The sequence below is a fragment of the Arachis duranensis genome, unplaced genomic scaffold, assembly GCF_000817695.3.
Source record: "Arachis duranensis cultivar V14167 unplaced genomic scaffold, aradu.V14167.gnm2.J7QH unplaced_Scaffold_59379, whole genome shotgun sequence".
NCBI classification, from domain to species: Eukaryota; Viridiplantae; Streptophyta; class Magnoliopsida; order Fabales; family Fabaceae; genus Arachis; species Arachis duranensis.
In genome coordinates, this window is record NW_026264978.1 from 38,632 (window position 1) to 52,809 (window position 14,178).

The 14,178-nt window shown below is 34.9% G+C and overlaps 2 protein-coding genes across 2 annotated transcripts; both read right to left on the bottom strand.

Moving 5' to 3' along the window:
- Positions 1 to 2,115: 2,115 nt before the first annotated feature.
- Positions 2,116 to 3,475, bottom strand: LOC107472340 (uncharacterized). Its single transcript, XM_016091866.3, has 3 exons — positions 3,384 to 3,475; positions 2,929 to 3,279; positions 2,116 to 2,237 (listed from the first exon to the last, which is right to left on the bottom strand). The coding sequence occupies exons 1-3, from the start codon at positions 3,447 to 3,449 to the stop codon at positions 2,157 to 2,159; spliced, it is 498 nt and encodes a 165-aa protein (XP_015947352.3). The 5' UTR covers positions 3,450 to 3,475; the 3' UTR covers positions 2,116 to 2,156.
- A 454-nt stretch (positions 3,476 to 3,929) lies between these two features.
- Positions 3,930 to 5,474, bottom strand: LOC127744554 (uncharacterized). The gene is made up of 4 exons (XM_052256665.1): positions 5,060 to 5,474; positions 4,401 to 4,642; positions 4,093 to 4,305; positions 3,930 to 4,034 (listed from the first exon to the last, which is right to left on the bottom strand). Exons 1-4 carry the CDS (start codon positions 5,472 to 5,474, stop codon positions 3,930 to 3,932), a joined length of 975 nt encoding a protein of 324 aa, XP_052112625.1.
- Positions 5,475 to 14,178: the final 8,704 nt, after the last annotated feature.

A 14,178-nucleotide genomic window follows, 5' to 3' on the forward strand; every position in this document is an offset into this window, starting at 1 on the left:
CGCGTGCTGTGACAGAGCATATGCAATCGTTTTCACTGAGAGGATGGGAGGTAGCCATTGACAACGGTGAAACCCTACATACAGCTTGCCATGGAAGGAGACTTGCGTGTTTGAAGAAGAAGACAGTAGGAAAGCAGAGATTCAGAAGATGGAGCATCTCCAAACCTCAACCTATTCTCCATTACTGCAAAATAAGTAATCATTTCATGTTCTTTAGCTTTTCACAATCAATCCTGATAGTTTCTGATATCCTGACTAAGATTTACAAGATAACCATAGCTTGCTTCAAGCTGACAATCTCCGTGGGATCGACCCTTGCTCACGCAAGGTATTACTTGGACGACCCAGTGCACTTGCTGGTTAGTTGTGCGGGATTGCAAAAGTGTGATTGCAATTTCGTGCACTAAAATTAAAGAAGTTTGAAAGGAAGTGGAGGAATTCACCGAAGAATACCAAGGAGTAGAGCTTGCAAAACCACTAGAAACACATATCCCAAGGCCATTACCACCCAATACAAAATTCAAGTGGGTAAAATCCTTAGCCTTTATCTTTACTTTTCCACTTGATTATGGTTTGCTTGAAACAGATGGCCAGCTTAGAGCTCTTTGCGGCCTTAAGAGTAAAAGGGAAATGGTTCGTACTCAGAGCTGGTATGTGATGAGCGGATATTTTATACGCTTTTTGGGGGTAATTTCATGTAGATTTTAGTATGTTTTAATTAGTTTTTAGTAGAATATTATTGGTTTTTAGGCAAAAATACATTTCTGGACTTTACTATGAGTTTGTTTGTTTTTCTGTGATTTCAGGTATTTTCTGGCTGAAATTGAGGGAGTTGAGCAAAAATCTGAGTTAGGCTGAAAAAGGACTGCTGATGCTGTTGGATCTGACCTCCCTGCACTCGGAATGGATTTTTTAGAGCTACAGGAGTTCAATTGGCGCACTCTCAACGGCGTTGGAAAGTAGACATCCAGGTCTTTTCAGCAATATATAATAGTCCATACTTTGCGCGAAGATAGACGATGTAACTTGGCGTTGAACGCCAAGTACATGCTGCTGTCTGGAGTTAAACGCCAGAAACACGTCATGATCCGGAGTTGAACGCCCAAAACACGTTATAACTTGGAGTTCAACTCCAAGAAAGGCCTTAACTCGTGGATAGCTTTAGTCTCAGCCCCAGCACACACCAAGTGGGCCCCAGAAGTGGATTTCTGCACCAATTATCTTAGTTTACTCATATTCTGTAAACCTAGGTTACTAGTTTACTATTTAAACAACTTTTAGAGATTTATCTTGTACCTCATGACATTTTCAGATCCGAATTACATACTTTTTGACCACTACAAAAAAGGGGGTTAAAACGGCGGTTATTTTGGGGAATTACGGCGGTTAGAACCGCCATTATTACCGAAAATGGCGCCCCCAAGAAACGCCGTTATTCTGGGCGCCATTCTGGTTATTACGGCGGTTTTCAGAAAACCGCCACAATTACCTTAGGATAATACGGCGGTTCTCTGAGGGTTAAAATGGCGGTTTGTAACCGCCATTATTTCCGTATAAAATGGCGGTTTCTGAATTGTTTAAAATGGCGGCTATAATCGCCGTTTTTTGCAGGATGTCGTGGCATCATTTCTGTTTAAAATGGCGGTTTCTAACCGCCATTTTTACCATTATAACCGCCATTTTTACCAGATTATAATGGCATCTTGTGTGTTTAAAATGGCAGTTTCTAACCGCCGTTTTTTCCAAAATATAATGGCATCATTTTCATTTAAAATGGCAGTTTTTAACCGCCATTTCTACCAGCGTATAATGGCATCGTTTTCATTTAAAACGGGGGTTTCTATCCGCCGTTTGTACCTAATTATGATGGCAATTTTATACTTTTTAAAATAAGATTGAAACCACTAATTTAAAGTGATATTTTCAAAACTCACTTAAAAATCTCATAATAACCAAAAGGTATAGCCATAAATCAAACATCATAAGATGATTTTTAATTCATACATGATCTAAAAGTCATAATCCAAGTTATAATTGAAATGTCATAATCCAAAAAACAAATTATCAAAATAATCCTTAACAAGCATTGACTAATTCTGACTTATAATTGTCTTAACATATAATCCTTAATATACGTCTTAACATATCAAGCAAGGTCATGCTTCCTTGTTGCTTGCTCCAGAAGACCTACTTCCTAACTCTTTTGGTGATGGAATCTCACTCTCCTGATCCAATCCCTACAACAAAAATATAATTATTATGAGCACAAGAAATACAAGAAAAAGGCATATATTAATAATAAGTGGATAATTATGAATTTGAATTCATCTAAAAAATACATATAAAATGTTACTAATAATACTACTAGTGCTAGTTGTTAATTAGCTTTCCCATGTGCTTGTTAACCATAGCAGCGACAAAGAATGAAGCCTTAAGATCTTTCTATTCACTGATGTATAGAATCATTTTCAAACAAAGCAATAACAGCAATAACAACCCTTAGTCAACAACCAGCAATAACACATGCTCATGCTCACCTATTACCATTAGCTGCTTCCTACTTATGCCTATATACCACAAAAATTGATAAATCTTTTTTTTCACTTTCTGTTAATCAATTATAATTTAGAAGAAAATCAGAACGGGAAGTCAAAATCTGTATTCATGAACAGTTTACAATTATTTCACTCAAAAGTACATTCAAATATGTTCCAAGAAGACAATCCGATCTATAAATAACTTGCATTTTTGCGACAAAGAACTGCACTCATTCATTTCATGCTCAAAGATTATCTCATAAAAAATACATCCAATCAAGAAGGAACCCCAACCTCCAGTTTCACTTTAATTACTATAGTTCCTTAGAAGCAAAAAGCACTACTACTAATTATATTAATAATAGGAATCATAGGCAAAATATGAATGTACCTGTGAAACTTGTTGAGTAGGGAACATTCCAGCCAATTGTATTGGAATTCTACCTCCTTCCTTAGAAGCAATATAGGATACTAGCGCTTGCAATTGCGCTTTAACAGTATCCAACTCCTCTTGCACATTTAGACCACAAGTAGATGATGTGCCAACATCATTTGAAGAATCTAAATTCATTTGACTAATCCTTGTGGTGTTGTTCTTGAAAGCAATTGTTGGAACAGCTCCCATACCTAAACCTCGAACACGGCCAGGGTGCTCTTTCCCAAAAACTACTCCAAGAGCATCAAGAGGAGAATTAACAGTTAATTCCATCGGTTGTTGGCTGCTATGTGCTTCAATCTTCTCCTACATATATAAAAAGAAAGAGAAAGAATAAAAAAATAGTATTATCTTATAAAAAAGAAAGAAAAAGAAATACAAACAAGTTACTTATTGGACTTTAGTCTTACCGCTATTTCTTTAGCCTTTTCATTAACATAACTTCCATCTATTTTCTTGTGAGTGATGTCCCACATTTGAACTCTATTAACTTCTTTTCCTGTCTCTTCCGTCTAAAATTTAAGAAAAGTAGAAAGACTTGATAAACAAATAGCAGCCTAATAACTTAGATTAGATATGCAGAAAATTAAGAGATGATGCATGCATTATATTTGAGATAGATTAGATATGCATGTATTAATTGATTACCAATTCAGCCCTTCTTCTTGCAATTGATTTAGCACTTGAAGTATGAGGAATTATTTGTTTTTGCCGAATTTCTTGATTCCTCTTACAAAGTTTCTGCAAGTTGAATTTGGATACACATAAGAATAGGGTAAAAATGTGCATTAACCACAGCAATATTCCTCTTACTAAATTCTGTAAATTTATAGCAATATTCACTTCTGCATGTTAACCGCAAGAACCATCATCTTTCAAAACTGACTTAAATAGGGTAAAAATGTGCACTAACCACAGCAATTTAGGACTAAAATAAACAGAAAATGTACCACTATTTAAGACTGTCCCGCAGCCAATAGTTCAATTGTAAAAATAAAGATCAGAACATCTGGCAACTCTAGAGACACCCAGAAATCAAAATCACTCTTCAACAACATTGACTACTTCATATTCAATTATATATATTCAACAACATTAACTAGGAGAGTAAGTACTTACCTGAGTTTCAGGCTTCAAACGATATTCTACGAATAAAGCCCATTGATCAGGAGCAATATCTTCTGGTGCATTATTTATGATCTCGGTTTTACTCAACCTCGGATCATAAAAATCATTCCAAAGCTTTATCCTATGTTCCCTCCATTTTTTGCCAAGCGATTGGAGCAAAAATCGTTTGGCCAAGTTATCACTCACTTTGAAGCAAAATCGAGCCTTCAATATTATAACAAAGAATATATATTATAACCGGCAAATATAACTAAATAATGGCAAAGAAATAAGCTTTAGAGTTTGAGTAATCTTCTTACTAGGAAAAAAATATTCCATTGATTTTCAAAAAAGCTTGTTGGAATGTCTAACCACTTGTCAAAGCTAATTGGAAATGCAACACAATCAGTGGCCAATTGCCCACAAACTCCTGCAAGGAGTCCAGCTGCTTCTCCTATTGCTGCATAATCTTTATCAAAATTGACAACTATGCGCAAACCTTCTGGCAAATTATGCACATCCTTCACTAATAAATGAAGACGTGTACTATCTCTGTGTTCATCTAAAATAGACAAACGAGTATAAATAAATGAGTATCAGACCAGGCCAGAAAAGCTATAACAGTGATCTGTATCAATCACATAAATTATTATTTTCTTGTCAATTACTCAGAAAAGCTATAACGGTTATGTACACTCTATGTATTCAAATTTTCTTCTTTAAACATTCTATGTGAAGTTTTCAAACATAGGTGCTTAACAAAGAAAACATATACAGGTGAAGGATTATGGGGAAACAAAAAGAATAGATTCATGAAGAAACAAAATAAAAAAATAAAATACATTATAAAAATAAAGGAAAACTTCATGAAGAAACTTAAGTAACCATGAATAAAATCCAACTTCTATGGCATAGCCATACAGCACAATATCAATGAAAATGTAATTTAATTTATAGTTAATAAAACATCTATACATACCTATGGCATCAACAGTCCAATAATGTTTAGATTCACGTCCACGTTTACGTTTAGGTTCGGATGGATGCTCAAATATAGTTGCAGCAACTGATGATGGCTCAGAAGAATTTGAAGCTGCCGACTTGTCCCGGGAGGAACTTGCAGCTGCTGCCGACTTGTCCCGAGAGGAACTTGAAGCTGCCGACTTGTCCCGAAAGGAACTTGCAGCTGCTGCCGACTTGTCCCGAGAGGAACTTGCAGCTGCTGACTTATCCCGGGAGGAATTTGAAGCTGCTGACTTGTTCCGGGAGGAATTTGCAGCTGCTGCGGACTTGACTTGTGATGTATTTGCAGCTACTGTGGACTTGTCTTGTGAAGAATTTGCAGCTGCGGCTGCTGCTTTAAGTAGATTCTTGTACCTCTTTTGCTTTGGCATATCTGCATAATGGATCAAATCAATAATTAATAAATATAGAATAAAATGTGGTCAAAGCTTAGTAGTTCCATTAAATCTTGTCTCAATTTATGTAAAATTAGGCAGCCTTTAGATAAAACGAAGATATGAACCACGGGCAGTTGTTAGACTTAATAAACTTCCAACTCATTCTGTTAACATTTATGATTATTGGCTATGAAACATTTCCATGCACAGATATGCTATTCAACAAATATATCAGCCCATAGTCAAAATGGACAAACAAAGAGTGGCTTTCAACAGTGGGCTACATATTGATGAGTTATCAAAAACACAGGTTAAGCCATACCAGATGATTACTGCATTGAATTCTTATAGTACAGAAATAAAATCTCTTCACACCCAGGCAGACAATTTTCTAGCAATCATAATCATATTTTATCTTCCTAACCCCCCCCCAAAAAAAAAGAAAACACACACACATAGAGACATATTCCTAGAAACAATCTTTGCTAGCAGTAACAAGAGCTGCTAACAGCCTAGCAAGAAGATAGAGAATTGTATAAACAGAATGCCCTTTTTAAAATGCTATTCGCCAGTCAAGATCAGTTACAGGTTTTAAATCACAAGATTTTCATTTCTGTCCTTTTTATTTTTTAGATAAAATAATAGTTGGAAATAAAATAATTAATAAGTATAGATAAAATGTGAATTATAACTAAATGAAAACTTAACTATAAATTTCATACCATAAATTAATTTAACCTACTAACTATTCCGACATGTGTTCGTCTTCTCCAATGTCATCATCTAGTAGTTCATCATCTACCTCATCTCTTAACAATGATAGATTATCACCATTTTCAAATAAAGAATCCAAGTTTTGCTCTAACCATGGCTCATTCTCGCATGCTTCATCATCTTCATTTCCCCCCATATCATATGAGTCTCTTGGCTTCAAATGCACGACAACACTCCAATCTTTATTCACTTCATCATTGACAAAATACACCATTCGAGCTTGTGAAGCTTCAATATATGGATCATCCTCCTCTCGGTCACCACTGTGTATTACTCGTGAAAAATTAACAGAAGTAAAACCCCAACTATCCTTTCTACAGCCCCATTCTCTAGTGGTGTCAGCCCATTTACATTTGAATAAAGTAACCTGAAATCTGCCATTGTAGTTTAGTTCTATAATATCTTCTAATTTGCCATAATATGACAAATCAGCATTCCTAACATTAGCATCACTAGCGCTAGCAACACAAGGAGTTGAAGACATTAAGAAAACTCCACTATTCTGGGTCTTTAGCCCATTGTCTCGATTGGTAGTTCGAAAGGAGAACCCATTGATACTAAATGTAGAAAACCTCTTGGCATATCGTGATGGACCCCTTGCTAAGTATCTCAAATCCTCATGCACAGTATTCATAACGTCTGGGTTCATAAGCTATTATGATAGAACAACATATTAGTTATTATATCCACAAATACTCCTCAATATTAGCAAAAAATGATCACTTTTCTATTTACCTGCGTAGGAAACCAAGTAACAAAATCTTTATTGACTCTTTTTTCTATCTCTACATTTGATGGCCTTCTACCCTTAGATCTTCTTCGTATAAAATCTTTGAAGTCACTGTCAGATATGAAAGTTTAACTCTAACTAAACAACTATTTTCAAGTAAATAAAAAACATGTACGCAAATCCTTAAGCACTTAATCAATGAACGGTTTGATATATGGACAATTTAGAACCATATAGCGATGTGCTTGTTTTTTTTCCATAGGTGACAACTCAAATACTGTGAAAGCTCCCTTAGAGTTACCCATTTGTGGAAAAAGCGAATCAACATGTTTATTGTAATTACCATCCGGACGGTCATCAACACGTGGTGGCCTATTAAATCTTGTCTCAATCCCTTCTAAGTATCGAGAGCAAAATGTAAGAGCTTCTTCAGCCACATATCCTTCAGCTATAGAACCTTCTGATTTAGCTTTGTTTCGTACATAAGGCTTCAAATGACCTAAATACCTAGTTTGTATAATTAAGTGACAGGTTAAATACCTAAGCAAGATATAACTAAGTGATAAGTTAAATGAATAATGATTGAAAAGAGATATTTACCTCTCAATAGGATACATCCACCTATAGTGTATTAGTCCTCCAAGTTTTGCTTCATCAACTAGATGACAGGTTAAATGAACCATGATTGTAAAGAAAGAAGGAGGGAACAACATTTCTAAATGACAAAGGGTAAGGATTATTCGAGGTTGGAGCTTCTCAAGTTCTGTAAGACTTAAGCTTTTAGAGCACAACTGTTGAAAGAATGAAGACAACTCTATTAGCACTGCAGTAACTTTATCTGGTAGCACATTACGTATGGCAATGGGTAATAGTTGCTGCATAAGGACGTGGCAATCATGGCTCTTCAATCCAGAAAGCTTTCTTTGCTTCAGGTCAACACACCGTGAAATATTACTCGAGAGACCATCTAGTACTCTAATATTCTTTATAGTACGCAAGAATACATCTTTCATGGAATTTGACATTGTGAACAAAGATGGATGATATCTCCCATTTTCATCTGGCCATAAACCTTTCCTCATGCCCATTTCTTTAAGATCCTTACGAGCTTTGAGATTATCCTTTGACCTTCCAGTCTCATTGAGCAAAGTGTATAACACATTGTCGCAAACATTCTTTTTAATGTGCATGACATCTAGATTGTGGCGCAATAAGTTAGACTTCCAATAAGGAAGATCAAAAAATATGCTTTTCTTCCTCCATATCCCCGATTCATCATCTTCTTCAACAACTTTTCGTCGAGTCCTCTTACCTTTACTTGCCTGTAGTTCCTTTCCAAATGAAACATTGATGCCTTCAAGTTGTTCCAATATTTCTGACCCTGTTAGTACTGCTGGGGGATCCCTCAACTCGATATTTCCATTAAATTTTGCACGACTTAGCCTAAACTTATGACCCCTTTCTAAGAAACGGCGATGTCCCAAAAAACACCATTTTTCACCATGCTTTAATCTATATGAATCAGTGTTGAAGTTACATGTAGGACAAGCATATTTACTGTGTACGTTCCACCCAGACAAGTTACCAAGGCCTGGAAAATCACTAATTGTCCACATTAATGCTGCTCGCAATGTAAACATTTCATTCTTGAACCTATCTAATGTTTGAACACCATCATGCCACAACTCTTTTAACTCTTTGATAAGAGGTTATAAGTATACGTCTATGTTGTTCCCTGGCATTTTCTCTCCAGGAATAATCATTGACAAGATTAGTGATGTTGGCTTCATGCACTCCCATGGAGGTCGATTGTATGGAATAAGCACCACTGGCCAAACGCTATAGTTTGTACGCATAGCTCCAAAGGGGTTGAATCCATCAGCTGCAAGACCAAGACGTACATTTCGAGGATCTTCAGCAAACCTATCATTAAGTAAATCGAATGTCTTCCAAGCTTCAGAATCCCGCGGATGCCTCATCTTCGAATCTTTCTTTTCTGCCGAAGCATGCCATCGCATTGATTGAGCAGTGGTGGATGAAATTGTGATCCATATTCTTTTGTACTTGTATGAAATCATTATTGTGGCACCAGTTGAATTCACAACTCCGTTCAACTAACCAGCAAGTGTACTGGGTCGTCCAAGTAATAAACCTTACGCGAGTAAGGGTCGATCCCACAGAGTTCATCTCCATCTCCATCTCCATCTTCTATGTTGTCTTCATCTCCATCTCCATCTTCTATGTTGTCTTCATCTCCATCTCCATCTTCTATGTTGTCTTCATCTCCATCTCCATCTTCTATGTTGTCTTCATCTCTATCTCCATCTTCATTCAAGTCAGGTCCAGCAACTCCAAACGCGTCATTGAGCATTGTTACCATTGGATGTTGAGATGTCGAATCATCTTGTACAATTTGACTAGTTTGATGAGCTTGTGACCCAACTCCAACTGCTTCTTCACCATGCCAATACCAAACTTTGTAGTTTTCTGGAAACGGCTTGACTATTAAATGTTCAAAAACTTTCTCTCTTGTTTGCCACTTGCCAAAACTACACACCGGACAAGGGCATTTAATCTGATGACCCCCGAGAGATCGATGCTCAAAGGCGAAATCCAAAAACTTGTTTAGACCATCTTTATACTCGTGCGTGTTTCGTGGTTTTCCAATCCATGACTTATCAATTGACATGACTAAGAGGGACTACAAATAGGAATATTAAAAAATCTATTCATTAAAAATCTTTCTCTCTCTCTCTCATATTAACTAGGCAACTAACTAGTATATATCAGCGGGCGCTACTATAAAAAGAAATTCTTGTATGCAAATTAGATATCAAACAAATACTTAAATAATATTCTAAAAAAATTATAAAAAAAATTATAATTACCTCTTTCAAATGATAATTTTGTGGCTGTAACTGTGGCTTTATGAACTTTTCCTTCTCAAGTAGTTGTATATATGCAAATTAATTTTTTTCTACAAGATAAAAAGAAACAAAAAAAATAAATAAAACAAATATATTATTTAGATGAAACGATCAGTAATTAAATTCAACTTTATATGTTATTGGGATTGATTAATTAAGCCCAAAGATATATAATGTGTTGGATACGATTGAGAATTAATTAAGCCCAAACATGATATTCCAACTTATTTGAATTTTGAAACTCAAATTAATAGCATCTATTTTTTTTCAAATTATTCATCTATATCTCAATTTAACCCAAATGAGTTAAAATTACAAAATCAGAGTTCTGATTCCATGCTAAGTAGGAGTAAGTAGCAAGAATGTGTGTGCATCCGACAAAATGCTATGTTATTATTTTGGTCCCAATTTCAGTTATTAAGTGTTATGGGGTCAAACAAAAGGGAAGCAACAACACGTGGTTATACACAATAAAACTAGATTATTACTCTTAACCTAGCTAGCTAATTCAGAGAACAGAATGGGAGATGGGAGATGGGAGAACACAATAATTATAAGTTCGAACAATGGAGATGGGAGAACACAATATACAATTTTATATTAACAATAACAATTATCCAAAAAAAAAAAAACAGAGAGAGAGAGAGAAAAAGTATAGTTCCTCCCTACCAATTACCAAATACTTTTGTGAAAATTGTATATTGGATAATGTAAAGCAAATCTAAGATACCTTGAAATGAAAACCTTTAGAATTAAATTTTAATAAATTCTTAATTCTTAATTTACCTGATTGTGAATCATTTGAGTGTTTGTTTCTTAAGGCTATCTTGGAAACAAAATGTGTCACAAATAAATTAATAAATAATGATATATAATTAAGTAATTATGTAACATATTTTCTTGCAATGTTTTAACTCAAACATTTAATTTAAGGAGATTAGTGAGGTACTTATGAAGATACAGAGTAGTGATTGAAAAATTGAGCCTTATTAATTAAAACTAATTTTAATATTAAGCAATTAGTTAGATCAAAAGTCCTGATAAGAACATGAAGCTCATTCTAAGGCTGAACTATTTCATAATTTTACTTGTGTAGCACCATACCTTTTAGTAGATGATGTAACTAACATTAAGAATATTTAAGACCATATGTCACCTTTTACAAGAACAAAAACTACAACAAATTTGTATTTTTAAATACACCATCTATCTTAGACTTGTCTCTTACTCCAAACATATTCTTTTAAATAGCTATATCAATCTAAGAGACTTTCAAAGCTAGTGTAAGAAATGTTAAATTTGGGGTTGAAAATATGTTAGTACGAAAAGCCGGTGTCATGGACACGAAACAAAATCAGAATAACCCTATAATAATCATTCAAACCTAAAACAATTCATGCATCAAGACCAAAAAAAAAAAATTAAAATTCATGCATGGGAAGAGAAAACATAATAGTTCAAGGTTTAGTATAGTTTTCAATGAGTTCAATGAGTTCAGATTTGCTTTTGCACACAATAAAAATTTCACGCAATAAACAAATAAAAATTTCACGCAATAGCAAGAGAAGCATAACAAGAAGATGAAGCATATGCTACAACAAGGGAAAGTACCTAAAGAAGTCTTCAACCTTTATCTGCAGTTTGTAAATTTAAAATTTTAAAATTTCTAATAAATTTAGAAGACTAATATCACTAAAGTCAACAAGGGAAAACTTGAAAATGAAAAATAAAATGGTATTTTTTCTAATAAGAAATACCAGAAACTCAGCTTCTGCAACACACGTGTATTCTTCTGGGACTGCACATTAGAAAATAAGCTCATATCAGCTGAGTTTTTGAAAAAATAATCCACTGCAGTTAACTATTTATAAATTAACCCCTGAATATACTTTTAAAAGAAAGATGTGATACAAAACCAAACCCTAACCTTTTATAAATTATTTGGGCTATGTTGAGTTTTCTTTTTGTGAAAATCCAATGTCCATTTAGATCTTGTCCAATTTAGGCCATTACTTTTTGGAGTTTAGAACCCATTCATCATGTATTGCTAAGCTATTAAAATAAGGCTTAGGCCCAAGGAAATTTAATATTACTATTTAGTAATCAACTAATCATTCTCAGCTTCAAGCAACGGTTTTTCTTCATCAATGAGAACCAAAAGACTGAATTTAATAAGTTAATAATCAAAGTCAGAAGACAAATTCCACTCTAATACTAATATAATGTGAAAGGGAAGCATTCAAATCCATAATACATAATACCAGCAATCATTTACTTTTTTTTCTCTTCTACTTTTTTATATATAATAATATTTGCCTAAGATCATATTCCCTAGTTTCATCAAATGTGATCTTGACACAAAACTTGGGTCAGACTTGGAGAGAACAATCATTAAAGTCAAAATAATTCTTACTTCAAAAGACTTACTGAATTATTAACACACATGAACAATACCATTTATTTATTAAATTAAATCACTAATTTGTGTGGAAAAAAAATAGCATGCATTCTCGATTCTCAGGATCAGTGCCAGTAGATTACAATTTTTAGGTTCTAAGAAGTTTTAAGAAAAAAAAAAAACTATCAACTATCAGTATCAGACATTTGGCTAACTGATTTAAACCGTTCAAGCTCATCAGAGGGATCCCAATTCAATGTAGATGATTGAATCTTAGACAAAGTCATGAAAACCTCAGAGATGTTTGGTCTTGAATTGATGTCACGGGCAACACACTTTTTGGCCAATTCAATGAGACTATTACCCTTATATTGAGCACAACCAAAATACAATACATGCAAGAATGAAAGACAAACTTAAATTGTCAAAAAGCAGTGATTTATATACCTTGTAGATAGCTTCAGATTTGCTTTTGCAAATAAATGCAAACTAACATGTGGAGCTAGAACTTGAAATTGTTGCATGTAGATCTCCACTTACAGGACTCAAAATCTTAATCTGTACATGTGGAGAGAGAGAGAGAGAGAGAGAGAGAGAGAGAGAGAGAGGTACATCAACATTTAAATCAAACTTGTTCTGTAGTCACCAAAAATAAAAATACCACAGCCTCTTCTTACCTGGCCATTTTTCCTAGCTACAGCTAATATCTGCAACAACAGCAACAAAAAAAGAAAAAGGAGATAAGAAAACAATGAGAATCCAGCTTTTCTGCTTCACATCTTCATTGTCAAACTCAAAAGAAAATTCTACCAAATAGATAGGACAGAAACAATGATTAAGGTAGTGAATGCTATGTAGTTTAGTGCCAAAAAAACCAAAGCATCTTCGTATTAAAGAGAGAGTGCCAAAGTGGAGCTGTCTTTGGATAGTACGCTCTAGAATAATAATCAAGTGACATTATCAAATCACAAAATTCATGTTGACAAAACTTCCCTTACTACAAAAATAAAGAACATTTGACAAGCTCATGTAATGGAATAGACCATGATACATAAACTGAAAGAGAAACAAACCAACGCAACAAGGTAAAAAACTTACATGAAAAGATCTCATTTCTAGTATTTGTAAGAGCACTTAAGGAAACAAGATTACTATCTTAATTTCCAAAATCAAGCTAAATGCAAGATAAATACTAAAAATAAAGAATAGATTGTTGCAACACTGAAGTAAGCATTCAACTAGATACTTCAGAAACGGATACAAATGCAAATTTAATCAGAACACTAGATACTTGAATCAACACAACAAAACCAGTTCAGATAACAAGTGGTCTTTAATCAACATAACCAGTTCAGAACACTAGACATTGGCACTAGATCTGAGATCGGGGAGAGAGAGAATGAGAAAGGAGGGGGTAAGGTAACGAAAACAACTTCGCTGGCTTTGCATGCAGTGTCGATGGCAGATGTGAGGAAGGAAGATCCAAGATCCAAGATCCAAGATCTGAGATCGTCGACGGTTGAACACAAGATCCGATCGGCGTCAATCACTCCCGCACCAACGTCAATCGAATGCTTCAACACAAGACCCGATCGCGGAGCTGCAGAGAAACAAAAACCCCCAAAACTCAGCAACAAAAACAATTTTGAAACCAAAACCCGAGCAAAAACGAAGAAATCAGTAACTGACGGAGAGGGAGAGGTACCTAGAGAACTTGAGAGTGAGCTGCAGAGAAACAAATCAGCAGAGAGGGAGAGGTATAGTGGTATCGTAACCGGCGAAGAGAGAGAATCCCGAGAGGGAAGAACGGCGTTGTCGGAGCACGGATTGGAGGAGACGAAGGAGCGAGAGACCGCCGAAAATGTGTTT

Coding starts and splice junctions, on each gene's coding strand:
- LOC107472340 (XM_016091866.3), bottom strand. CDS start 3,449: ATGTGGGACATCACTCACAAGAAAATAGATGGAAGTTATGTTAATGAA. Junction 3,280..3,383: donor AAAAGGCTAAAGAAATAGCG/GTAAGACTAAAG, acceptor TTATATATGTAG/GAGAAGATTGAAGCACATAG. Junction 2,238..2,928: donor CTACTCAACAAGTTTCACAG/GTACATTCATAT, acceptor TTTTTGTTGTAG/GGATTGGATCAGGAGAGTGA.
- LOC127744554 (XM_052256665.1), bottom strand. CDS start 5,474: ATGCCAAAGCAAAAGAGGTACAAGAATCTACTTAAAGCAGCAGCCGCA. Junction 4,306..4,400: donor AATGGAATATTTTTTTCCTA/GTAAGAAGATTA, acceptor ATAATATTGAAG/GCTCGATTTTGCTTCAAAGT. Junction 4,035..4,092: donor GTTTGAAGCCTGAAACTCAG/GTAAGTACTTAC, acceptor AATATGAAGTAG/TCAATGTTGTTGAAGAGTGA.